The sequence below is a fragment of the Cuculus canorus genome, chromosome 27, assembly GCF_017976375.1.
Source record: "Cuculus canorus isolate bCucCan1 chromosome 27, bCucCan1.pri, whole genome shotgun sequence".
NCBI lineage: Eukaryota > Metazoa > Chordata > Aves > Cuculiformes > Cuculidae > Cuculus > Cuculus canorus.
In genome coordinates this window covers 5,805,083-5,832,455 of record NC_071427.1, presented here as the reverse complement: position 1 = coordinate 5,832,455, position 27,373 = coordinate 5,805,083, and the positions used below count along the sequence as shown (strand labels likewise).

Genomic DNA, 27,373 nt, shown 5'->3' with positions numbered 1-27,373 from the left:
ACAGAGGCGACGGAGCAGCCGTGGAAGTGCAGGAGGGGAAGGGACAAACCACAACTCGTTCCGAGATGGGATCGAGCGGGTTCTTGTGTGGAGGTGGGATTGAATCAAACTGTCTGCGGGTGCCCAGCGCCCTGCGCGGGACGCGTTCCTCCAGCGGGGACGCCTTCATCTCCTGTCCCGGGGCGAGCAAGGGGTTCCTGGTTTGATAATACGACTCAAAATGATGTTAACTCAGAACTTGTCCCAAGAGGAGGGTCCTGTGCCACGGGTCCCGGCCCTGCGCAGCGCAGGCTCGGCTCGGCAGCGCCCGGCCATCGCTGCACGCCCGCGGGGCTCCTGAGGGCATCTCTCAATGCGTTCTTCCAACCCGGGAAGAGTCCCGAGTGCAGAAACAGAATCATAGAGTCCTGGAATGGTTTGGGTTGGAAGGGACCTCAAAGCCCATCCAGTGCCACCCCTGCCATGGGCAGGGACACCTCCCGCTGGATCAGGGGCTCCAAACCCCATCCAACCTGGCCTGGAACCCCTCCAGGGATGGGGCACCACTGCTCTGGGCAACCTGGGCCAGGGCCTCCCCACCCTCATGGTGAAGAAATCCTTCTTAATGTCTAATCTAAATCTTCCCCCTCCCAATTCAAAGCCATTTCCCCTCATCCTCTCCCTGCACCCCCTGATCCAGAGCCCCTCCCCGGTTCTCTTGGAGCCCCTTTCCATACTGGAAGCTGCTCTAAGGTCTCCTGGGACCCTTCTCTTCTCCAGGCTGAACAACCCCAACTCTCCCAGCCTCTACGGTGGCAATCCTCACCAGTTCCACCCTGACGTCCAAGTGAAGCCACCGACTCGGAGCCAGTGTGGGGCTGGGGGGGTTTTTTGATCCATGGATCACCACTCGGTTACAGCGAACGAGGACTAACAGCAATGGCCCCTCATCCATCCAGCACCTCTGCAGCCCCTCTGAGGATCAGGACGCCCTGTGGAGAACACGCTGCTTTCCCCCAGCTCAGAGAAGGAATATCTCAGTTCCTGCCACGCTGTTTGGTCTATGGAAAATATCCAGACTTGCCTTTGGCTTCCTTCCTTCCTTCCGCTCAACATCTATTTAAAATTCCAGTTAGTTAAAAATACCTGTATATATAATATATATAATATATTTCTGGAGTAAAAACACAAAGAAGATGCGCTGTACAGTCTGACGTCGCGTGCTCCCGCCGGCTGTGTGTAGTTCAGCTACTTTCCTAATATCCAAATAATTAAATAAAAAAAAATAAATCATAAATAACGGTAACAGGATAAGTAATGACTAAAAATCAAACAACAGTCCTCGCGGTTTGAGCCAGGCATCGCTACGGGAATGCCCTTCCTGTTGCCCAGGAATCTCTTACGAAGCAGTATTAGGAGCATGCTCTGCGAGTTAAATCTCCTCTATTCCTTCGGCTGCTTTAAAACGCTCTGATCCTTCCTCCGTGCTCATCAAGTAATGAATTATAGTACTTTCTGGTGTGCTCAGAAATGCTATATATATGTATACATATATTATAAATATATATAGTACACATATATCTGTTAAAAAAAAAGCTTTGAACATAGTGTTTACAGGCGCCGGCTCCGCGGCCACCGTCGCGCTTGGCCGAGGAGGCGAGTTTGCTCAGGGCAGAGGACGGGGAAGGGGCCGGGGCGCAGCCAGGGCAGCGCGGGGACGGAAGCAGCGGGTTTACTCTACGAAGCGGCTGTCACAAAGCAGAGCCGACCTCCTCCCCCCGAGCCCCCCAGGAGGGTGCACTGCCGAGATTTTGCTTCCCAATGGGAGCGGGGCCGGGAGGGGGGGGCATAGTCTGCGTCCCCTCCCGGTCTCAAAGAGCAGCCAACGACCGGGTACGTCGGAAAACCTCTCGACCCTTGGCTCTGAACCCTCTCCGCCTGCCCAAACCCTCCCCCCCTCCTCTAGTGCAAAGGATAAATCGACAACTTAACGCTGGAGCTTTGGTGGGGGAAAAGGGGGAGACTCCGGAGAGGAAAAGGCTGATGGAAACTCCTTTCTCATTCATGGCAATGAGTGGATAAGGGGTGAAGTACGGCGCGACAGGGAGTGGGGGTCTGCAGCGCTGCAAGCTTAGAACGACAAGCTTTACTCATTGTACAGGTTGGACAGGACAGCGCTGCCGCTCTCGGCAGCTCCTGTTCTGCCCCGACTGACCCATCGGACTCTCCAGTTGGGCTGGGCTCCAGGAACAAGCGTCATTCCCACGCTCCTGGCGTCCATGCTTCACAGCCGGTCCATCCTGAACGTGTCCTCTGTGGCGGGGTCGGCGAGGACCATGTCTGGGTCGTTCAGCATGTGCAGTCCATCCAAGGTTAAAGGGTCAATTTTGAGTTCATCCAGAGGGAACTGGGAATCCGTATCAAAGCTGACATCTCCCACTCCTGCCAACGAGCTGGTCAGTTCTTTTGATAAGCTGGGAGGAGATTCTCCTGTCACTGCAGGGAAGAGGAAGAGAAAAGGTGTCAGCAGGACTCAGCAAATACACGTTCTCCAGGCAGATGAGTCATAAAACAGCCCGCAAAAATCCTGGGATAGTTCGTTGAACTCAGGCTGACAAAGAAACGTCTGCCCTCGCCTCCAGCAGGAGGAGTTACGGATTGGTCAGAGTGCCTCAAAACATCACAACCACCAAATGCAAAGCACGACTCACACACGTGCATTTGGGGCCACAAAGCGGTGTCACCCATGTCCTCTTTCTCTCCCTCAGGTTTAGGAGCAATAGCCTTAATTTACGTGACTCTACCAGCGAGAGCCCTTGGCTGAAACAGGGACTGAACTGCAGGATTGTTTCCAAACGTCCCACCGTGACCAGATTCGCCACCATATGGGACGGTGACAACTCTGGTGTTGGCAAGCTCCAAGAGAGCAGCAGAGGAAGGCGTTCAGCTTCCATCGCTTCTCCCTCACTGCGAGAGGATCCAGTAAATTCAGAGGCAGGGAAGGTCTGTAGGACAATGAGTGCTGCTCTACCTCTTTGCTGGGATTAAACGAGAGGAATCTACCAGACCGGTAACACAAACATTTAGAGAAGGTGAAAAACCATCAAAGGTAACAACACCCCTTGCACTATGAAGAGAATCATGGAATGGTTTGGGAGGGACCTCAAAGCCCATCCAGTGCCACTGCCTGCCATGGGCAGGGACACCTCCCACTGGATCAGGGGCTCCAAGCCCCATCCAACCTGGCCTGGAACCCCTCCAGGGATGGGGCAGCCACCACTGCTCTGGGCAACCTGGGCCAGGGCCTCCCCACCCTCACAGCAAAACATTTCTCCCTAAGATATCATCTCAATCTCCCCTCTTTCAGCTGAAAAATCTTTCCCCCTCATCCTATCCCTGCAGTCCCTGATCCAGAGCCCCTCCCCAGCTTTCCTGGAGCCCCTTTCCCTACTGGAAGCTGCTCTGAGGTCTCCTCAGAGCCTTCTCTTCTCCAGACTGAACAATCCCAACTCTCCCAGCCTGGCCTCGTACAGGAGGTGCTTGACCGGTCGGTGAAGCCTGTGCTTTCCTCACCTGTAAGGATGATGTTGGGGATGTTCCCATGGCTGGAATAATTCAGCTGCTGCGTGTCCTGCAAGCTGCCGTGGCTGCCGGTCAGTCCCATCATTGCTGCCTGGGAGTAGTTGAGGGTGGAGCAGGGGCTGTACAGGCTGTTGGAACTGATGGCGTTCTCTATCATGTTAAACTGTTCCAGCTGGAGACCAAGGCACAAAGGAATTGTTACTTCCAAGCATCGAGAAATACAGCAAAACAACTTACAAATTTCGAGTACGGGGAGTAGCACTGAGAGAGACAGGCAAACAAATTCATCTTTAGGTTTCCTTGATCAAAACGTGGTCTATTTTCACTCAACTTTCCAGAGCAGTTGACTGCCAAATTCAGAGAGCAGGGGAATGAGGAGAGGGGGGGATGCAAAAAGGAAAGCACTGCTATTGTAAGAACAAAAGAAAAGGGAGCTTAAAGCAAAGTAAAAAGCCCCAGCGTTCATGCTGCTAACTCAGGTATCTGCCCCTCGAGCATCGCCTCGCACAAGCCATCTCGTTCCCCCCTGCTCTTCGAGGCTATTTCACAGTCGGATGACTTCGTGCACGCAGTGGCCACGCTAACGAGGGGCCGGCTCCGCTCACTGCGCTTTGGTAGCGTGCACGAGCCGTTGGCCAAATCCGGGAGTAAATGTTGTTCCCACCTACAAGTGAACCCTTCCCGAAAGCAGCTAGAGCCGAAGGAAGGGGGTAAATTTATTTTCGTTATTTTTAATCCAATAAACCTGGCAGAACACCTTTCTAACCATCTGCTACAGTGGCTGAGAGGGAGGGAGAGAGGGGAAGGAAGAGTCTGAGGGCGGAAAAAATAAGAGCAGAAAAGAAACCCCTGAGCATTGCAAACTCAAAATAACAGAAGTAAAGCTCTATGGATAAAGTGCGATCTCATAAAATAACCGGAAGTTGATCTATATTTATTTTAAGCTGAAAGTGGCCGAAATATAGCTGAAAATCGGAGATGAATTTGCTCACCTGGTGGGATAGGGCATTAGCCTGCCTAGCTGTCATCTGCTGATCATAATAGGAGTCACCAAATACACTCCCCAGAATGGAAGAATGCTGAAAACAAAACAGAGTCTTTATGGCGCAAAAGTCCCACAACAGACGTACCCATGGCATGCGAGGGCCTGGCGCCCTCTGACCGCTCCTCTGCAGAGCCAGGCGGCAGCGCCCTTCGTTCTGGACAGCCTCTACCCACCAGCGCGATCCCGGCACGGGCAGCGCCTCGGGCCGAGCCCCAAACCCTTCCGTCTGCGCTGCCTCGCGGGGGCACAAAGACAGGCATGGACCCAAACAGACTCCTCGCAGAGGACACACAAGACAGAAAACTTCTGGTTTATGGATACAGACGAGCGCGCGAGGTAACACGAGAGAGAGAAAAGCACTCTGCACCTTCAGCCTTTCGTGAAGTTTTTGGTTGGGTGAAAGACAAACCCTCCGTGGAGTTCAGCCCAAAGCGGCGCTGCCCGGCGGCCGGCGAGGGGCTCCCTGTCTGTGACCTCCTGCGCGGGGAACCGCCGGCTGCACCCAGCCACCAACTGCCCCGGGGAACGGCCACGGCTTAAAGCCATTTCCCTTCAGCCGCAGAGCGGAAACGTTAAGGAGAAAGCCTGGTAGAGCGCAGGAACAGCGGTTCCGAGGTGTGAATCTCAGGAGGGATCATCCCTCAGCCTTTGTAACTTTACCGTCCCCTCTAGCACGACAAGCGTTTATTCTCCATCATTTATCGATGATTCTAAAGGCAACCAAGAATTTGAGGGCAACGTTTTGATCCTATTCACTTCTGTCCCAAAGAACTGATAAAAATGGAAGAAAGTAGAGATTACTGCTGTTTAAAACTGTCACAAACAGTGATCCTGTGGCTGAGCACAAAGCAGAGCTGACCGCGGACAAAGAGGACGTCTGTAACAGACAGTACCTATCAAAGACAACTGGTATCAGGCATGGAAAGAAAATCCAACACCTTGCACAGCATTTCCCAGCTGTGCTATCTACACATTAAGAGGAAGGCTACAGATTTTCTCCTGGGAAACCTCAGCAGTGCATGGACTTAAGCAAAAGGCCAGGAAATATCTGAACAATTACAGCAGCCAGCAGAGCCAAAGAGCGAGATCCTCAAACCACAGGATACGTCCATCAACATGAACACAAAAACTTCAGCAAACACCATGGTTTAAACGCTCTCTCCTCCTACATCAGCACATCCCAGCGCAGCTTACGGATGGGCTGTATAAAAACCCCTGAACGCCCACAGCCTCCGTGAGAGGGGACTATCGGGACAGAAGGAACACGATAAGTCTCTTTAAGGCAAACACAAACCTTCCTTCCCTCAGCCAGAATCCTCGGCTATCGCATTAGATTGCCGGTTTTGGATAAACGTGGCATCAAGGGAGGAATTCAGACTCCATGGGGGAAGAAGGCTGGAAGTTCAGCGCATGCCACGCGTGCTGCAAAGCTCCTTGCTGAGCAGGTTCTGCTCTTCATCACCGTGAAGTACTTTCCATCAGCTGCATGCGAGGGTGTGGGTGGGGTCTGAATGCACGGGGAGAAGAGAGAAATTTGCTGAGGAACAGAACTGCTGGATAACGTCAGAGCCCTGGAGACAGGAGTCTCGTGGTCTCCCCGGGGCTGTGGTTAAGGTACTGCACCAGCAGAGTCCGGAGAGGCACCAGAAACCGCCTACAAATCTGCGTCGGAGATGGTAACGGTGACCTCTCACTAAGAAACGGTTTAACTAAATGCAGCCAGACTGGTTAAACGGAGCCTGAGCCAAAAACAGGGGTTACAGACAAAAATAACGATTTTGGTTCACTTTCCTGAGTGTTTATGATCGGTGACAGCAGTGATCAGGGCACAATGACATCTCTGCAGCTTCAGACCCTACTCGGTGCCCTCTTAGAAGCAGGTAAAAATGGAAACTGGCTGTAATTGGAATCAGTCTCCCAGATGATTACCTGGCTGCTCAATCCCTCACAAGAGACAGGGCTACCAGGAGGTTATCAACCATCCCGAGCAACAGCCACGTCACACCTGGTAAAAGCACTTCTTAAAGAAAAACCCAACAACTGTCTTTAAGGCACCGATCCCTCACCTGCTGCCCAGTGGCGCTTTGCTCAGCTACTCAAACTCCACATCGTTCAACCTGTTACCTGTGCTACTTCTTAAAAACTGGAGTCAGAACCCAGCGCCAACTCCAGCGAGCGGCTCAGGACCAGCCACGCTTGACTCTGCCGCAGGAAAAGTGTCCCCATCTGAAGCGGCAGGTGCGGCCTCGGAGCGGTGTGAAAGTTCAGAACCAGTTCGAATTGAAAGTTTTGTGCTTCAGGATACTGCACGCTCGACGTGAACCCGTGTGGACTGGCACTAGAAATACAACTGCAATTTCAGAGCTCCAGAGAGGATCAAGGTGGTATTTTTCCTTTAACTTCTGATATTTCGGTTCTGCAGGAGCTTTTCAGGAGGAGGGCAAAACCGAAAAGCTTTGCATTCCACTAAGCATCCTACCTAGCTTCAAAAGACTGGGAAACGTGAAAAATAACAAACAGGAGGCCAAAATTGATTTCTGCAAGTCCAGGTTAGTGACTCCCAACAAAAGATACAAGCCCATATTTATTGCTCAGCTCTGGAGAACACTGGTTTTTAGAGCTGCATGTGCTGGGACTCCCAAACAAAATCAACTGGAAATGTCATTACTTCAACACTTCAGCATCCTAGAATAATTTATTGACAACTCTGAAAAACATCTTGCTCACAGCACCTCCCAGAAGCAGCAGATGAGGTCTGTTTTGTCAACAGTGCATCTCCTCCGGTTAATGATGTGGTGACTGCAAGGAGAAAACCCAACCACAAAACCGCTGGCTTAAATTATTAATCTAAAAATACATACCATGGTTATCCCATCCACAGCCATTCTAATCGAAAAAGCAGATTTCTATCTAATTGGAACAGTGTGCCGGGGTTAGAGGGGAGGAGCGGAGTGGTAATAAACAAGCCATCGTCAATGAGAAGCCATGCAAACACAAAGCTGGGAACTACAAGCAGAGCTTTTCAATTCGTGTTTGAACAGGAAGACCTTCATAGAGCACACACACATCTGAAACACGAGAGCAAATAGATCTGGAGATGGGCAAAGATGGGAAATAACTTCTGGTGAATGAACTGTACGTGATCAAAATCAAATGGCTGACGTCTGGTTTTGGAGCGTGTCGCTCATTGCGCTGATACACTGCAGAACCGTTTACCCTACAATCCATCAGCGAAAGAGGAGTCAGGGGAAGACGCCTGCCCGGTCACACCTACGGAATTGCCCTCTCGCCAGCCGGTGCCAGGCTGCTCCCCAACGGGCACGGACGGCTCCCGGCACCACGCTGCCTTCGCTCTCAGCAGATCCCCCTGCAGCTCGATGGATCTGCCACTTCGGGAGCTGCCCCCATAATCGCAAACGACCCCAATTTTGCTTCCAAACTGTTTTTTCTTCCCCCATTGCTTCTCTCCACGCTGAATATCTCTGACCAACACCGGCACAGATCGCTCGCTCACCTCTAGGAGCTTTGGTTCGTGGATGGAGGCAGGGGAGCCGCCTCGTCTGTAATTTAGCAAAACTAAAGACCCGTGTGGGTGTTTTGAAGAGGCCAATACTAAAGTAATTAATCTTCTCAGAGTTATAGTGTCCCACTTGTAAACAGCAGAACGTAAGCAAGAGTTTACAGGATAAAAGAGGCTCAGCCGGAAAAACCACAGTCGGGCACGTGCCCCACCGAGGAGCGCGTGCTGCAGCGCTTCTGTCTGTGGGCAAACCCAAGGAAGAGTGATGGAGAAGGCAAGGGGGAAAGAAAATACAGGCAAAAATCTGAATTGGGTGTGCTGCCCGGATAAGACACGGAGCTGCGGCTCCGCAGCAGGCCTGGCAACAGCTCTGCTCTACGTGACAGCCTGGAGGAGCGTGCTTGTTGTCTTGGAGCCACACACAGAACACAGCAGAACGGGCAGAAGCAGGCAGAAAAGAGAGGAGTTAAGAAGCAATTAAGCAGGGGTTAAGAAAATCCAGACAGTCCTGACACTCGGATCTATTGCTGAGCTTACCAGTGACCTGTCTCTGGCTAATGGCAACGAGAGACGGAGCTTCTGCTTTGGAACCGGGAAGGGGCAGCGCTTATTTAGATAGGATCCTCCTTACAGCCTTAAATGTTAAATGATGAAACAGAAAATGCATTTTCAGACTCTGTTGTGATGCTCTGGAAGAATTTCCCCACCTCGTTTCTACAGGTGGGGTTCAGGAAATGGGCACGTGGAGCGGTTGTTATCGCTGTAGTGCGAACGCCCTCGCTCCCTCACATCACAGGCACCCCCAAAACTGCCTGCGCTTTAACTGCCGCGCCGCTGGCAGATAAAACATCCCTTTCGCAGGATCACACACACGCTGGGCTATACAGGACACGTGGATGTACAAGTATGTCCATACACAGGAAGGAAAACAGCCAGCATGCACGGAAGCGTGTTCACTAACCCACTACTGCCAAGCCACGAGATACGATTCCTAATTTAAAGAGCGTTTTCTCCAGTGTTTTCTTTCCAAGTGTATGTTCCCACATGAAAAAAGGTCCTGACGGAAATGCCTTGGGCCCCACACGTGAGATTTAGTGCCCCAGGAGTTATCCCGCTGCAGGAGGCACCTCAGTTTCCTCCTCTCTCCCTTGCCCTCCCAACCTCATCCGTCAGCTCCAAAACGCTATTGCTAATTGGAAGGGGTCTACCTGGACGTTCTGCTCACAGCACACCCCACGGAGTTTTAAGAGCGTTTCAAATAGCAGTTTGGGATCAATAAAAATGGCAATTCACCAGCTATTGAAAAACTCTGGAACGCAATGGAACCGCAGACAGGATGAGACACGGGCAATGCATGAGGCACACAGTTACGGTGAGACAGCTATGGGTCAGTGATGGAGAGACTCGGCTAAAAACACACACGAGAAGCAAGGCCTGTGGAAGCACAGAGTCCCTTACTTGAGGGGAGCTGCCAGGAGAGAAGCCTTGATTGGAGACAGGAGAGGTGGGAGACTGGTTGGCTGGGGATCCAGCATTACTGCGGTACTGCTGGAGTGAAGCCTACAGAACAACACAGAATTAAAGACCATGGGATTGATGGAAGGCTGGAAAAGTAGCAACTTCTGGCGCACACGGGAAGCTGGGAGAAACCATCGTCTTCAGCAGCTCTTGGCTACGCACGGAGACACGGCTACTGTGAAAGGAGAGTTAGGAACCGGCGCGGCACGGTCTCGCCTGACGGCAGGGCCGAGCGCAGGGCAGCCCTGCTGGAGGGATTCTCTCGCCGCTCGCAGTCACGTTCAGCTAAAACACACCCGGTAGAGGGAAATCAAGTCTCGAAAGCTGGGAATAACTCAAAACTACTGCAACTCATTCTTCGATTCAGCTGCTGCACCCGATCATCCTGAACCTGTGTTTCTGCTGCTCTGTGAACCCTTCTCGTGTTATCCGGGGTGTGATATCGAGAGCGAAGGGCACAGCCACGCACCCGGGATCCTTCCCAAAGCTGCCTTTACCCCCGGACACGGAACAGCTTGTCTGAGGAGTCACACCCCGTTCAGCAGGTTTATATTCACTATATTTACATCGTTCTCAGTCATCCTGAGAACATATTCCCAAAGATTTACCTCTTTTAAGTCACAACCAACACTGGATTTGAACAAGCTAATACTCTTAATGGCACTTAATAGACTGTTACACTAATTAACATCAATAGTATGGCTGCTCTCGTTATCCTTCCTCCAGAAACTAACAGATTGAGGAAAACCTGCGATCCAGTGGTTGGAAAAGGAGTAATTTAATCAGAAAGCTTTGCAGCAGGGAGGACGCTACACTACTGATGGTTTCTGACATACTTCTCAAGAAAATAGGCCTTAACCCTTTTTGCTCCATGTTGCTACTCACGCGCTGAAAGCAGAGCCCCAAACCACAGAAACATTAACTTCAATATGGCTTTACAAAAACGGCATAAACTCTGTCAATGAGACCCTAACACGGCTCAAACGGCTCCTTCAGCAGCTCAAATTTAGAGCTCGTTTATTTATGAGTTATTTTGGTTGCTTTAAAGATAAGCACAGCACCCAAAAGTTAAGGACATAAAGAAGTTTAGGATGAGGAATGCAACACAGAAAGCAAAGAATGAAACCAGAATCATCTGTACTGGTACGTGAGTATTAAAATTAAAACACTGGGACACTGTCGAGTGGGTCGTATCCTTTCCATTGCCAGATTGGTCCCTTCCCTTCCCAATCCTGCACGGGAAGCAGCTCCTTTCGAGAAGCACTCAGCACAAACTGTTAAAAATCTCATCCACAAATGAAATATCCCTGATCAAATGTGAGATCAATAGACAAGGATTTCCTCTCGTTCTCCAGCCAGTTGCTGTCACTACAATGCTGCCCGGAGACAACAGGGGAGACAACCCAGATCCTACAGAGCAGGGCAGAACGAGAGAAGGAGCCGTGAAGCTTCCCCGGGCAGGAACTCTGCACTTGCTCTGCGTTTTGGATTTTCGTATGTGGGGAGACACAACATTTCCTAACAGATCATGTTAAAACAAGCAAAGAAAGGAATCTCTTGGTAAATCACTGCTGTACCTACGTACACACCAGCCACAAACTCCATTTCTGAAGATTATAAAGTGTGCTCCAAAATGCCTTAAAATGAAAAGGTTCTGAATATCAAAAGTAGAAGAAATACCGGGTTCTCTCCAGCTTTTGGAAAATGCCTGTTAGCAGGTTTCTTTATCAAAGTTGTGTTGACCCCTCCAGCCTACAGCGCACTCGGTACCGCACAATGTGTTGGGGTGCGTTGCATTTAACAGCCTGAAAATGCTATCGCACGAAAGTCACGTACGAAATGAAAGCTGAGAGCTTTAAGCTGCTCCAATCAAACACGGAGCCGTAAGGGACACCAATTGATAAAACCACGGCAACTCTAAGCGCAAATTAAAAACAAATCTTCCTCTATAAAACATCTAAACATGGGTTCAATCAAGACCATTCTAAGTCTACTTCGGACTCTGCCTAAAAGTGTACTTAGCGCTGTCCGGAACTCCTGCCGCTACGCTGTTTGCTATCAGGTTCCCCGAGTGAGAGCTCTGCCGTTCCCGGCTTGCCCAGCTTACCGAGTTGATGTCTATTCCCATCGACGGTTGGGTCTGGCTGCCCGGCGGCGACTGCGGGATGGTGGAAGGTACCGTGACGGAGAGCGGGGGGAGCTGCGTGCCCCGCTGCAAACCGGAGGTCTGCATTATCGGAGTGCTCTGGGGCAGGGTGCTGGCCACCTGCGTCTGCGGCTGCTGCTGGGAAGTTGTCTGGGTAAAAAACGGATACGGGGGAAGCTGCTGCTCCAGAGACAACGCATCCATAGCCACGGCCTAAAAAAAAGAATTAAAATCCACGCTGGCAGGTCATTTCCCTTCATTTCAGAACCACAGAACAGTTTGAGTTGGAAGGGACCTCAAAGCCCATCCAGCGCCACCCCTGCCATGGGCAGGGACACCTCCCACTGGATCAGGAGCTCCAAGCCCCATCCAACCTGGCCTGGAACCCCTCCAGGGATGGGGCAGCCACAGCTTCCCTGGGCAACCTGGGCCAGGGCCTCCCCACTCTCATAGGGAAGAAATTCCTCCTTCTGTCCAGTCTAACTCTGCCCCTCTCCAGTTTATCCCCATTGCCCCTCATCCTTTTACCACAAACCTTTGGGAACAGCCCCTCCTCAGCTTTCCTGGAGCCCCTTCAGGCACTGGAAGCTGCTCTAAGGTCTCCTCAGAGCCTTCTCTTCTCCAGGCTGAACAACCCCAACTCTCTCAGCCTGTCCTCGTACAGGAGGTTCTTCAGCCCTCCGATCATCTTTGTAGCCTCCTCTGGACCCGTTCCAACAGCTCCATCTCCTTCTTACGCTGAGGATTCCAGAACTGGACCCAACCCTCCAGCTGAGGTCTCCCCAGAGAGGGGCAGACCCCCTCCCTCGCCCTGAGGGCCACACAGCCATTTTCAAGCACGTCATTTCACACCAAGTGAGCCGCACTAAGCCAATCTCATCTTGCATTTAAAAAATGTTACCTAGAGGTTCAGGAACAGCCAAGAACCTGTTCCAAAAGGCTTAACATCACCTCCAGTGCACGAAGAACAAATACTCTAGATGTATTTAGAGTAGATAATACCCTAACCTTATGTTTAGAGTATTTAACTTATGTTAAACTTATTTACTCTAAACTTTTTCTCTCTGAATGTTGAATGTCAGGTCAGGAACTGACGACGCAGGCAGTCACGGAGTCACACTTACAAAAGCAATTTTAAAAGCACACTGAGCTTCTCACGTGAATTACAGAAAAGTCTTTCCAATCACACAACTAACTTTGGGAAGATCCCGTTACAGACAAGTCTCCTAACAGATGTTTTTTACTCCTGTTCTAGAAAATTTGAAGTCAAATCTGTCCCCTCTACAAAACTCTCTCTTCTTACGGCTCTGAATTAATGAACGCATTTAAAGAAGAAAATTACAGAACAAGAGAGGTGAAGTTTCAGCCGGCTTCTCCCTCGGTAGAAGACTTGATCTGTGGTTAAACACATTTAATTCGCCAAGTAAGTTCCTACCTGAGTGATCGGTGACAAAGGGGAAAGCGTAGGAGACATCTGCTGTGACTGTGGCCGTCTCGAGTCCGCGCTCAGCGAGAGAGGGCTGACGGCCGGCTGGCGGTGCTGCTGCGAAGGCGCTGCCGTCGTCGTCATTCCTGCAGGAAGGGACAAACCAGCTGCAATGGGAACAGAGCAATGGTTTCTGGGTCCTTCTATGGAGGTAATTACCTAAATGATGAAAATAAATGGCGTAAGTGGACAACCGCTTAATGCAAAGTGCTGAATGTGTCTCAGCCAATCAGGCTGGAACTCGTTAGCTAATTTGGAATTCATTGTGTCAGGCTGAAGAGCATCAGGATGAGAGGAAGATACAAGTTTATCTTGGACCAAACCCAGTCCTGGTTGTTCAGGTTTGAAATGGGAACAGGCAGAGCAGCTCCAGCCGTGCACGGAGACCATGGGCTGCACGCACCAACCCCAGGAGCAGCACGTTCTGCTCCAAGAGCTCAGACTTCCAGAAGAAGAGAACAGATCACAGAAGAAGACTGACCAGAGGGCACTTGCAATAGTCTAAAAACAAACACCTATTCTGTGGCAGAAGAAAAACCAGTTACGCAGGAAGTTCTTATGGCATACCAGGGCACGCGAAGGCAGGAAAAACCCTTCAGCCCTCTGAAGAGCCGCAATGGAGCAGGGCGCAGGGGGAAAAAGAATAAAGTACTGCGATTTTATTCAAATTCAAGACAAAAATCTGAAAGTTTTGAAGCCTCCCCTCTTTTCTGCCTCACCCTAGAGGAACCTAGACACCCTGCGAAGTGATTTCAGGACAATCTAGCTTGTAAGCTGTTCTTCCAGAGCTGCCAGAAAGGAGGAATTCACAAGAGCCTGAAGCTCCTAAGCACTTGGCAAACGTTCAAGGCTTCCAGGCAGGCTGCCAGGGAGCCAGGAAGTCCGGGCTGCCAAGGAGCCAGCAGGCAAACTGGCTCAAACGGCACAGATTCTGCAGCCTGCCTGGCTTCCCCTCTGACGTTCCAACAATCAACGCCGTCTCACGGAACGTGTCAGCGAACTGAAAAACCCAAATGCGCAGTCGCGAACTGCTGGAAGCAATTTGTTCCCCACCTTCTCTTGGGGCTCAGGACAGGCCCGGGCAGAGTGCAGAGCTCCCGCCAGGGGTGCAAAAGCCTTCACCTTTCCTGCTAAAGCACCAGGAGATAAGCAGAGGCAAGGAAGGTTTGGAAAAATCAGTTAAAATAGCACCAAACACTGACCGTGCCAATGATTAAACTATGGGATAGTCTCCAAAGAGAGGCAGGAAAATCCTCAGTGAGCGTCTCTTCTGAAATCGTTCTGTTCTTGATAGATCAGGAAATGTTTTCAAAGCAATGCTACACTTACCGGTTTGGTGATACCATTTACTTTGCTAATTATGGGTATGGAGAAAAAATTAGCAGCCCAGTCCAGTCTAAGTGCATGCAGGGCGTTTCTTCCTTTTTACACACACAAGAGCTCTCTCCGCAGAGCCGCCGAGCTCTACGTGCGTGACAGCCCAGCTCAGGAGCGCCCAACAGGCTCTGTTGAGACCTGGAGAGTTGTTCAAGGACTCTGCTGAGCAGCTGAGGGACCTGGGGTTGGTCAGCCTGGAGAAGAGAAGGCTCCCAGGACATTAGAGCAGCTTCCAGTGCTGAAGGGGCTCCAGGAAAGCTGAGGAGGGGCTTTTTACAAGAGCATAGAGTGAAAGGATGAGTGGGAATGACTTTAAATTGGAAGGGGACGATTTATATCAGACATTAGGAAGGAATTCTTCACAGTGAGGGTGGGGAGGCCCTGGCCCAGGTTGCCCAGAGCAGTGGTGGCTGTCCCATCCCTGGAGGGGTTCCAGGCCAGGCTGGATGGGGCTTAGAGCCCCTGATCCAGTGGGAGGTGTCAGGGGATGGAACTGGATGGGCTTTGAGGTCCCTTCCAACCCAAACCATTCTATGATATTCCATGATATGATTCTATGATAACACAAGTGCTGTCGGGGTTGAGTACAATCCATTCCAAGGGAGGTGCCGGGCTCTCCTGTAGTCTTATACATAACATAAACCAAAAAAAACCCTCCCCCAAACAGCAGATTTGGGCAACAAGAACACAAGGAAAATTAAAGACAATTTCTAAGTCACATAATGAAACACAGCTTTCTCACTTTTTCATGCAGAAATGGCTTGGTAAAACATCAATCCGCAGAGATGCGCGATTACCTCTCAGCCACCACAGCAACACCCAGAAAGGCAACCTTCATGATTTCAGACAAGTGACACATGAGGGACAATCTGTGAACCACCTCGGAGTGACGATCTTACCCTGACTGGCAGTGCTGATGCCCAAGTGAGTCAGGTTGGCAGCAAGATTTCCGGTGCTGTTGGAGCTACTCAGGGCTGGGAATGTGGATTCCTCGGGATCTAACGGCGTTGGGAGAGGGGAAGGGAAATGGATGTTCGTCAGGTCTGGCAGGGAGCCACCCGTGTTATGCGTGGCAGGAATCAGGGTTGTAGTGTTTTCTTGGTCAGCTGATGGAAAGATGCTAAATAAGGGAGAGAAAAAGAAAACATATCTCAATTTAAATTTCAGCCTGGACAGATCTGCATAAAACCTCTGTATAAAAAGGAAGGTGCCATGTATAGAACTCAACATCGTGTTCCTGATGGCTCGTATCTATCGCAGTATTAGACTGTCTACGGGCTTTTTGGAAACTCCAGAGCAAGAAGACACTCAATACACAACATTCTTAAAGATTTCAATGCTTTTTAACAAAACATTGCTCAAAACTTACTTGATTCCTGGAACTTCACACGATTTAGGTCTTGATGACCCAGTCTAAAAACAGAAGAAGACATTTTTAAAGGGAAAGGCTCTGCTAGAGATTATTTCAACCAGTAAGTTTTATTTAATTGAATACATTTCTACAGAAAAGCTGTTCTTCCACACAAGAGCTCTGCGAAGCTCTTAAAAGGTATCTGTCACCTCTTGTGCTTTATTGGTCCAACAAGGCTCAAATTCCAGGAGTTCCTCCCAATATAATCAAACAAGCACATGCATGCTTACACGTACAGTGCCCTCTAACCTCATTGCTAGCGATTTGTTGTTAAATACAGCATTTCATCTCAAATCTCTGCAAGCAGTTTCTTTGGTCCACAACACTTAGAGCATGAATTTACCTGGATATGCTTACAAAATAAGATCCTTACACTTTGAAATGTGAATTTCCTACCTTTTTAGTGTCCCATCCTTGCTTAGAGAGGGTCTTGTCTGCCTCCGAGGTGGTCTCCTCCATGCCAGGGACAGTCAGTAATAAGACTAAAACAAAGGAGAACACAAGGAATCGTGGGGAGGGACAGTTTACAAAGGCTTATGGTGACAGGACAAGGGGCAATGGGGATAAACTGGAGAGGGGCAGACTTTGACTAGACCTAAGGAGGAATTTCTTCCCTATGAGAGAGGTGAGGCCCTGGCCCAGGTTGCCCAGAGCAGTGGTGTCTGCCCCATCCCTGGAGAGGTTCCAGGCCAGGTTGGATGGGCCTTGGGGTCCTTCCAACCCAAACCATTCTGTAATTTCATAAAATGATAACTATTTAACGTTTTACAGCTCTACAAGGCTAAGGAAGAGCTGCAGTACAGAGCATACACAACTGCGTGTTGTGCGTTCACCTCTCTCTGGGTGGTTGTTTAAGGATTGAGTTTCTCTGCAGGGATTTAAGAGCTTCCACTGTGTTTTTTGAATAGAGAGCAGGAGCGAGGGCCAGCAGAGGGCACCAGAATTGTTAGTGCCGAAGGGCTCATAATCAGAAATCCCATCAGAACACGGTGTGTAAGCTTTGCCTCTGAGGGTGTAACACACCAGTGACCCCAAACCCGTAAATGAAAACTAGATGAAGTCTGGCTACTTCGATATTCTATCACAGACCACGAAACACCTGTGATCTCCACACTTGTCTAGAAGCTACTCCAAACCACAAACCTCCAGTACTGCTGAGAGCGGCCTCAGCACCAGCGTCCCACAAGCCCCGGTGACTCTGCCCCTCGGGGCAAGGTCTCAGAAGAACAGAATTCGAGGTTCAAGGAAACACCCTATCAGCTCTGTAATTTTTTCTGGATTTCAGTACCCAGAAGTGTAAACGTGGTTCTTTGTCCAATTCCTGCACAACTGGATAGAGGAAGCGGTTTGCACACCTGTATTTTGAGATCGATGTGAACCAACACGCGTGCACATCACCCGAAATACAATGCTTTGAGTGTTTCAAATACATTTTACTGTTAAGATTTCTTCTTACCTCTTTTCTGCTGCATGTCCTGGGAGCCTCCCGAAAAGGATTCTTGCTGAGCTGGGGTCATAGTGCTCTGGTGCAAGGCAGAATCGGAATTTGTCCTGAAAGGAAGGCAAAATCAACATTTTTATGGTCAGTTCCTCTAAATAAAAGAAAGCTTAATCTCAGATCAATGTATCCAACCTAGGAAAAGCGGCTACCCTGCATTAAAAACCCCAGATCCATATATGACACACACCAGGTACAGTTTCCTTGTGAAACAATCAATTCCAGAACAAAGTAGTTCAAGCTTGAAGAGCAATTGTTCAAATAATGGGATTGAGAGGAATACAGGATAAACTGGTTGCCGTCCTTAGAAAATAATTTCATAATTGCTTTATTAAGATTACGCATGATCAAATCACACAATTCTTAAGCTGAAAGTTGGTTACACACACTATGGTTATGGTGGTCTTTGAAAAGACAGCACCCCTGCTCCATGAGGAGGGAAAAGCTCTGGTTCGGGATGCAGGTAGGTGGCGGAGATAGAATCCCCATGGTCAGCACATCTCACGACGAGCTGTCTTTCACCTAGGAACGCAGGCACCGCTGCGGCACCTCAACGCCAGGAGCGTGAGGGCACAGAACGGGCAGCTCGGAGCTCCTTTCCACTCGAACGCTCGCGAGCGCAGGGCAGCCCAGCTGCTGCGCAGGAGAAACATCCGAGTCCGTTACAACCCAATGATTTTGAGGTATGCTCAGAACACCTGGTAAGATTTACCCTTAGAAAGATCACATTAGCTGACACGCCTTTAGTTTAGAAGTGAGTCATGTAAAGAATAACAGAGGGAAAAAAATCAATTTCTAAACCCAGGAAGGGACGGCAATTCCAGTGACCAACGGCTGTGGGGACCAGTAAAGGCCTTGGCAAGCGCTGCGGTATCAGAGAACGCACTCCCAACGCTCACACGTACGACGGTGCTACTGACCTTCTCCAGCTTGTGTCGGACGGAGGTGACAGATACACAGTGCCGTACGGACAGCTGTCCACGTGATTCCGTCGGTTAAGGGCAAGAACGCCACTTTCTCACTTAAGTAGGAGGTCTATTGGAAATCATTCCCTAAGGAATAATGCAAATTACCCCATCAGAACCATTACGCTCACGCGAGAAAGGCAAGCGGGCTTCCCTACGGGGAACAGGCTGCCTTTAAAAGGACACTCAAAATATTATCTGCATAGCCGTAGTGTTTGAACAACAGGGCACCCACCCTCCTTCTCCATTCCTGAGCATCTGCCTCTGCCCTGAGGAGCCCTCACCTCGCTGCTCTGCCCTCAGTGAGCCCCTTCGGGCCGCTCTGACCGCAGCACGGCGTAAGCCGTTCAGAAATAACAAGCTAATTCCTTTTCACAAACAGCAAGAAGAAAGAGCGCTTGGCAAATGCTAAACTGGTGAATCAACCTGCAATAAAATGCGCAATGCACTGCAAAGAATCATTCTGGTTTGGATTTCCTCCGCTCCGAAGGGAAACTCAGCTTCACCAAGGCTGCCTTGCCTTTCCCATCGCAGGAGCTCGACCCCTCGCAGCTTCGTGCGTACCGTTATCTCCATCAGAGCGGAGGAAGCAGAAAGGTAAATGCTCACTTTACAGAATAGCAGGAATTTATAGACTAGGTCACAGTTCGGGAAAAGCAGATGACATGAACTGCACGGGGATGGGAAGCAACTGCGCTGAGTGAGGAGGGGGGAAAGAAGGGAACCGCAAAGCCACGATATCGCCAAAAAGGCAGGTGCTCCCTGCCAGCTCGTAAACCAAAGGATATTTGTCTTCCGTGTTTATCCACAGAGAGAGGGCGGCGATGCGGGGAGCCGAGGCGGTTTCGGTCACGATACACTCTGTCCACCAGACCGTGGTGTCGAGTTGTTCTGCTTGTGTCCAATCCTGACGACTGAAAAGGAGTCTGAGAGAGACACACGAGGTTACGACAGAAAGGTCCACACAGGAGCAGCCTGCCCAGACCCGGCCACATCGTATGCAAGGCTGTGCTACTCTAAGGAATAAAACTTAAGAGAGATGGGCAAGTGTAACCACGTCCATTTTCCTCCAACACCACGTTCCCTATCGCCATGGGAAGCAATGACCAAGGCTCTCTCTTGCAGAGATTAGCGGCAAGCGGGGGCAGCCCATGCTGGACCTGCCCTCCCAGAGACCAGCGCCGCTCTCCAACCTTGGGGTCTCTAAACCACCACAAGTGAGCGTGGCAGGGAGCCTGCGGACAACGGCTGCTCGCATTCCCTCGGTCCAGCATGCAGCATGCATCCAGGAGGAACATGCTGACATCCAGAGCTTCAGCTCCCGGGGCAGAAGATGCGGGAAGAAGATGCACAGTGAGCCTAACATTCACCAGAATTCATGTTCTCTCAACTCTTCCTCCTTGCAGCAGAATTACTTTAAGGGGACACTGACAGAATGAAAAGAAAAAGAAAAGCCGTTTCCTTCCTCCACTATCTAGGAAAAGTTATTTTAAGTGATTTTCATTTCATTCAGGCAAAGCTGGGTGGGTTGATTCCACCTTGAATCTTATCAGCACCGATATCTTGAGAGCGTTCATTTGTCAGCGAGTGATTCCAGAGAATGAGGATGGCAAAGACAGGACAGGGAAGATGAATTCCCAGGCTGAACTGGAAAACATCTCCTACATTTCCAAAAGCCCTTCCTGGGGTCTACCTGTGTGGGGGGAAAGGAAGTGCCGAAGGGTCAACCTCTCATCATACCTTGGCAGCAATATATGGGCCTCCGGGGAAAAAATAAGCTCCAGTCTTCCCCTCCTTGCCAACGCGAACAGCTTTGCTGAGTCCCTCAACACCATCTGTTTGGAAACCCAAAATTTCCTCCTCCATTCAGGTGCTGCACGTGGCAACGGCGCTGTCCTGTCTGCCAAGCCGTGAAACCATCTGGCCTCCACAGCCATCTGCATTTTTTAGTGTCCGGCTTTGGCTGCTGAAATCGTTATTGCTAAAAAGTTTTACATTTATTTTTAAATGTCTTGTTTGTAATAACTTTTTAAAGAGTCTTCCTGCTATTTTAAACTCTTTTGTTTAGCAAATACTCGTCTCCTCTCCCTCTCTGCACACACAAACCTGTGTTAACATAAAGGGATGCAAAGTGGCTCTGATGTTTATTTTCTCCTTTCGGGGCCAACACTTTCTACACGGCAGAACACCGCTTAAATCAACACGGGACAGCACAGAGCACAGCGACTTTTTACTCTCAGCCACGAAGATGATGGTGTTTTGATTCAGTTCTTTAGCACGCCCGATTTTCTCGTGTGAAGACTTGGAAAGCTCAAGCCGTAGCATCTCAATTTAGAATCAGAATCCTACAATGGTTTGGGTTGGAAGGGACCTCAAAGCCCATCCAGTTCCACCCCTGCCATCGGCAGGGACACCTCCCACTGGATCAGGGGCTCCAAACCCCATCCAACCTGGCCTGGAACCCCTCCAGGGATGGGGCACCACTGCTCTGGGCAACCTGGGCCAGGGCCTCCCCACTCTCATAGGGAAGAAATTCCTCCTTCTGTCCAGTCTAACTCGGCCCTCCTCAGCTTTCCTGGAGCCCCTTCAGGCACTGGAAGCTGCTCTAAGGTCTCCCCGGAGCCTCCTCTTCTCCAGGCTGAACAACCCCAACTCTCAGCCTGTCCTCGTATTGGAGGTGCTCCAGCCCTTGGATCATCTCCGTGGCCTCCCTGGATCCATCCCAACAGTTCCATATCCTTCTTTAATTAATTTAAGTAATCTAAATTAAAACACGTTGGTTTATTCCCTGCTGCAAACACTCAACAACGATGCAGTTCTACCCAACGGGCACCTCAGGCTGGGAATATCCATAATTCTAACGCAGCAGCACAGGGCCTGAAGCCCCTCTCTGCGCTGCCCTTACGTGAATTCTACCCCAAGAGGCAGCACGTTCTGCCAACACACGCGTGCTTGGGAGGTCGACAGGGGAAGCGATTTCCTATGCCAGTGGTGTCAACCACAGTGGTTCTAAAATAGGAGAAGCCAGGCTAAAGCACACAGAAAGCAGCCCTCGCCCCGGCGTTTAAAGGGAAGCCAACGCACATCAGTACACAGACAAAAAAAAAAGGTGAATTCAAAAATAGTTAAGTTTTCCCCCTTTTTTTAGCATTAAAAAACACAACAAAAATCGGATTTGAGAGCAAAAGCAGCACTAGAAACACAGACCCTGCCCCGGCACAGGGCTACAATTCACAGCGTGAGTAATTTTGGGCAATGCTGTTCTCTGTCTCTCCAGGAATAAAGATTCCAAGTGAATCCCTAACTTGCTTAGGGAAATCAGAAAGGAACACAGAAAACCCTGAAAAAACGGCTATCATCTCCAACAACAGGTCTGGCTTCTTTCCGTAACCAGACCGTGAAACCCTGGACCAAAAGCCTTTGTTAAAGTTCTCATCCACGTGGGGAACCTGATATCTAACTACGGTAAACAACTGTGATGGGAGAAAATAAGCAAGAAGAAGGGATCCGAGCATCTGTTTTATTTGCAAAACGAAGAACTGTTTCACTTCCCTGGAAACCATTCAAGGATTTGAGATCAGAACCCAAACTCCACAATGCATTAAAAAAAAGGAGCTAAAAATACAGACAGGAAGGAAAAAGCTCAGTGCTGGAAAGCAACAGTGTCCCTTTAAGATTTGGCAAGACATCGACTTCAGAAACAAAACCAAGCGAGGTGGATGAGGGGGAAGGAGCGGAGTGGTCCCTCCTGATGGTTTCCATCCCAGTGCCCCCGGTGACAAGCAGCGTTTGGGTCATCATTCTGCCCTTCCCGGGGGAGTTTAACATGCAGGCTGAGTGCACATGCTCAGAGATCGCTTCAACACAGGCCAAGACAGTTCCAAATAACCCACCGTCTGCACCAAATGAACCCCCGTAAATCATAAGTCATCACACGACAGAGCACAGCAAGTTCAGGGAGTCCGTACGGGGAATTATTATGCATGTTCCAAACCGGGATGCATGGCAAACCCTGTATTTATGTGACAGACCACAACTCCCGCGGAGCTGGGATGGTGAATCAAATAAATACTGTGCATACCAGGAAGAGTAACGTGTGCCGAAATACGTATCTACCTGGGCAAACAGGACACCAGTCCTAAATACGTATTTGCACAAACCTAAATGCTTGTTTACCAAAGAGACGGGAACCGCTCCAAAGGTCTCTGCCAGAGCTCCGTTGTGCTGCAAATGCAAAGAACCAAGATTCTCAGACACCAACACTCTCAGCAGAGACAACCAGACAGGCTTTGCCTGCGCGGCACGGCGTTCGGGCGTCTACGGGCAACGCCAGCGTAGAGTAGCTTAGAACTAAACACCTGGAAAGCATTCATCAATGGTACAAATACATGAGTTTATTTTGGTGCTCGTCACTATTTGTTATCTGTAACAGCATCAGCCTTGGGGTTTGTGTGTAAAAAACGTGTCACAACCTGGGGTTTCAGGACAGTTTCTTTCCATGCCCTCCTCTCGTCATTCATAGATGTTTGAATACTTACGTTATCATAGAATGGCTTGGCTGGAAACGACCTTGGAGATAGATGAGTCTAACCGTACCCGTCCACCGTTAAACCATCCCTGAGCATCTCATCTACCTGTCTTTTGAGCCCATCCAGGGATGGGGACTCCACCACCCACCCCGGGCAGCCTCTGCCAGTGCTCGAGGACCCTTTTGGTGAAGGAATTTTTCCTGATGTCCAATCTGAACCTGCCCTCGTGCAATTTGAGGCCGTTTCCTCTCATCCTATTGCCTGTCTCTTGGGACAACAGCACCCACCTCACTCCAACCTCCTTTCAGGCAGTTGTAAGACAGTGCTAAGTCTTCCTTTAGCCTCCTTTCCTCCAGGCTAAACAACCCCAGCTCCTTCAACCGCCTCTCATAAGGGCCTCTCCAGCCCCTTCCCCAGCTCCGTTCCCTTCTCTGGACACGCTCCAGCCCCTCAATGTCCTTCTTGGAGTGAGAGGCCCAAAACTGAACCCAGGATTCGAGATGCAGCCTCACCAATGCTGAGGGGCACAATCATTTCCCTGCTCGGGTTGGCCACACTGTTTCTGATATGCTCTCTATTTGCTTCAGGACTAAAAGAGTCCATGGAATAGCCGTCGATAACGGCCATTGAGCACAAAACACTGAAATACTATTGCTTAAAAGAACAAATTACCTATGAGCCTCCTTAGCAAGAAACTAAAGACAACGTCTTGCAGAGAGTAGACGCTCATGGAGCAAGACCAAGGGCTTCATAGCATCACAAACCTCCCTAAAGGCAGAGTACACCACATATTTACCTCTCCTCTTGCACAAGATTTGAGCTTTTAGCCTCCACAAACTCGGCTGCCTAAACGTACGTCAAAATGTGTAGAGGACGTCATCACTGTTTCTCTGTATTTATTAAGTCAGGCTTCATCAGAAAACCACAAAGTGCAAGATTTAATTCTTGCCACATCCTCATGAGATAAAATGTAAATGTTACCACTCAAAAAAAAAAAAAAAGAAAACTAATGCAGAAATTTTCATTTTGAGCACTCTGAATCGACTGCCTATGGAAATCGGGTGTCCCAAACATACCCAACATGAAACGCTACCCGCTGTACATCATCTTCTGTCCAAAGACGCTTACTAACAGGTAGACACCCACCTACCACACAGAGTGCCTCTCTGCATGCATCACCTCTGGAGTCGCAGCAGCAGGGGGAAAGAAGCCAGCACATCCCTACAGTTACTCCTCAGCCGGCCCAAGGCCAAGCGACACATCTGATACCAGTTTGCATCTCCTTCCCCTCTCCTCAATTCCAGATGTTACTCTCAAGGAACGTACACAGCGGCACAGGGCACCTTCTTCCACAGCCCCATCTCCCAGCACTTTCCTCATTTCCCCTTCTCCACATCTCCCTGTGTTCTTTGCTCCCACTTGGACTCCGAGCCTGCAGCATCCATCCGGGAGCTTCCGTTACGATTTGGTACTGAAACAAAACCCCAACCACCAACCCACCACCAGGAATATTCACCGACAAAGCAAGCACCTCGCACCCGACACAAAAGCACGACGGCATGGGAGAGCAGGGACAGTGTCTGACACCGGATTTATCCACGCCCCCCAGACACAACTACTCTCCGCTCCAAAAGAGCGAGGGTCTCTAAGGCAGCGCGATCTGCTGAGGCCACGGTGCTACGTTCTGCACCAGCAGCCGGTTCATCGGTTCCTGTGAGGAAAAAGAAGAGCATCCAGGCACGATATTAATCAACACGAGCAAAGAAACACTGTATTAAACTCACCTGGAAGGGCAGATCCATGGCACTGTTTCCAATCTGGTTCACATTTGGCAGCGACCCACCATAGTACTGGCCACGGCTCTGTCCCAGTTGCAAGTATTGGGTTTTCTGCAGCTGTAACTATAAGAGAAGGAAGAAGTGTAAGCACAACTCGTTTATTCATTTCAGCTGTTTTAACTATCTCAACTGACACCGTATTCGTCACCGCTGAAAGCGGATCCCATCCATAACCAGCACGAATCCCACTTCTGCGAGTGGATGTCAACCTTCTGCCGTGTCGAGTCTTGGTGAGAGGATAAAGAGGTGGGGAAAAAAAAGCAACTTCACGGTCAGCAACTGTATTTGATTGCCAACAAATACCCACCTCGTGGAACCACACACTTCTTATGTCACCCGCTATTCTGAACACCGGGACAAAAGCTCTGCGTCAGTCTGATCACGACTCTAACAGCAAAATCAGCTGTTCTGGTGCGATAGACATGAAAGAGTCACCTTTATCGAGTATATTGCTTAAACAAACATTTGCCCTTTTAACTACTCGGGTAACAGACGCTGCAGCTTCCCACCAGATCGGCGCTCTTGTTTCCTACCTCAGGCCCAGCTCTGCGGGAAGGGCAGGGCCACAGGGTCTCAAAGAAAACATCACCAAGCAGAGAATAAAACAGCAGGAAAGAAACATGAAAACATGGAAATAAACCTGCCAGTCTGTAAAAGGCCGGGTATCGCCCCAGTTCCGCACGACACTTCCCTACTGAGGCATCCCAGAGTGCTTTCCGCAGTTCCTGCACATTTCTAGGGTACAAAAATAAGAAGAAAGTCGTTTCTTTTCTACTCCAAAGTCAACTTATTTTCATTGTCACTTCTTTCGGAAAACTATGCTATCTCAAGTCATTAAGAGCCATAATTTTTGATTAATCTTCCGTTGCTGACCTTTCTCATTTTTTTATTAGCAGGATCGATATTTAAGGTAACCTGTTCAATTCTGTAATGTTCCCACTCCAAACCGCGCTGCCGCCAAAACCCTGTTTCACACCAATCTGAACACAACCATCTGAACACAACAGCCCTGCTCTCAGCGATCCATCTCCCAAGGACTCAAGAAACTACAATTAAAGCAGCAAAGAAACGAGCTTACATAAGTTCCCTCTCCTCCCACTGTGGAGGAGTTCGTATTTTATAACGCGTGTTGTTCCTCGCTAGATGTCAACTGGCTGGTTCTGCGCTCTGAAATGCAAGAACGTTCCTAGATCAGTAGCAAGGAATTGTTTAAAGACTCAATGTTCAGATCTTGGACGAGATGCAGGTTGGTTGCTAAGGTACGGGAGTGTCTACATCAACAAATCTGGTTCAGTTTCATTCAGACAGATCCGAAAGCCTTTGCCTCGCGATGCCAGAATTCAGAAGAGCAAAGTTGGGAAAAGCACTGGAAACCAAGGCACCCCCAAAGCTGGATGTTTACATGAGGGTTTTTGGTGGCCCTGCCTCTCCCAGTTCACAACAAAGGCCCTGAGATCGGGTGAAGATGTTCCTAGCAAAGCAAAGAAAGAGCTGGCACCATCCGTGATGATGAGGGGATCTGCAGAGTCCTCCGATGAGATGGTCAAGGGGTGCGGAGCAGCGATGACGGTGACGATGCTGCACTGCACACCGACAGCACCGGGATAGAGCGAAAAAGGAGTGGTCTGCTCACAGCACACCAACATCAGGAGTAAAAACATCAAACAGTCCCTGAATAGAGGAGGAGAACAACGAGATCACCCTGATGAAAACAGGGCAGGCACTCTTCTGACTTCAAGACTACCCGCAAGGAGGCAACTCCAACACTCGTTATTCACCGAGTCCCCCCTAGAAGCCATCACTTCCCAAGCATGGACCCAGCCAAAACCACAGAATCATGGAATGGTTTGAGTTGGAAGGGACCTCAAAGCCCATTCAGTTCTACCCCTGCCATGGGCAGGGACACCTCCCACTGGATCAGGGGCTCCAAACCCCATCCAACCTGGCCTGGAACCCCTCCAGGGATGGGGCACCACTGCTCTGGGCAACCTGGGCCAGGGCCTCCCCACCCTCACAGCAAAACATTTCTGCCCAAGATCTCATCTCAATCTCCTCTCTTTCAGCTGAAAACTGTTCCCCTTTGGCCTGTCCCTGCCCTCCCTGATCAACAGCCCCTCCCCAAGATTCCTGTAGGTTCCCAAAATCTTTATGCTTCAGCTGACGGACCAAATTAATCCAGAACTTCTGAGATGACTCTTGGAGAAGACACCTCTTTACGGAACAGGCGCTCTCAGGAGCCTCAACCCTTCGGGCAAGGTACCAATCCCACGGGGCTGATGTTTGTTTCTGAACCAAAGGCCAGATAAATCCCCTCAGCCCAAAGATTTATCAAACGTTCAGCATGCCGTAGCGAACGGTTCAGAAAGCTCCCACCTAAAAAGCAGGAAAGGTCCCCTCTCGCTTTCCTTTCGCAATCTTTTGACAGCGATTACAACCCCGTGCTCTCTAAGCAACACATGAAATTAGAGAAACGCTCTGC

At 49.8% G+C, this 27,373-nt stretch overlaps 1 protein-coding gene across 7 annotated transcripts in view; it reads right to left on the bottom strand.

The window, feature by feature from the left end:
* Nucleotides 1-579: 579 nt before the first annotated feature.
* The window catches only part of CRTC1 (CREB regulated transcription coactivator 1), a 46,230-nt gene continuing 19,436 nt past the window's right edge, over nucleotides 580-27,373 (bottom strand). For 2 of the 7 annotated variants that reach the window (XM_054050072.1, XM_054050076.1), the window contains exons 2-15: nucleotides 24,841-24,957; nucleotides 22,704-22,751; nucleotides 19,316-19,453; nucleotides 18,483-18,544; nucleotides 17,521-17,615; nucleotides 16,461-16,546; nucleotides 16,023-16,066; nucleotides 15,553-15,773; nucleotides 13,226-13,362; nucleotides 11,752-12,003; nucleotides 9,585-9,686; nucleotides 4,554-4,640; nucleotides 3,553-3,733; nucleotides 580-2,475 (exon numbers count right to left, since the gene is read on the bottom strand). In XM_054050072.1, coding sequence (XP_053906047.1) covers nucleotides 2,264-2,475; nucleotides 3,553-3,733; nucleotides 4,554-4,640; nucleotides 9,585-9,686; nucleotides 11,752-12,003; nucleotides 13,226-13,362; nucleotides 15,553-15,773; nucleotides 16,023-16,066; nucleotides 16,461-16,546; nucleotides 17,521-17,615; nucleotides 18,483-18,544; nucleotides 19,316-19,453; nucleotides 22,704-22,751; nucleotides 24,841-24,957 — 1,782 coding nt within the window. In that variant the 3' untranslated portion in view covers nucleotides 580-2,263. The remainder of the gene's footprint in view (nucleotides 2,476-3,552; nucleotides 3,734-4,553; nucleotides 4,641-9,584; nucleotides 9,687-11,751; nucleotides 12,004-13,225; nucleotides 13,363-15,552; nucleotides 15,774-16,022; nucleotides 16,067-16,460; nucleotides 16,547-17,520; nucleotides 17,616-18,482; nucleotides 18,545-19,315; nucleotides 19,454-22,703; nucleotides 22,752-24,840; nucleotides 24,958-27,373) is intronic. The other 5 variants (XM_054050074.1, XM_054050075.1, XM_054050073.1 and 2 more) reach the window with 5 other exon arrangements.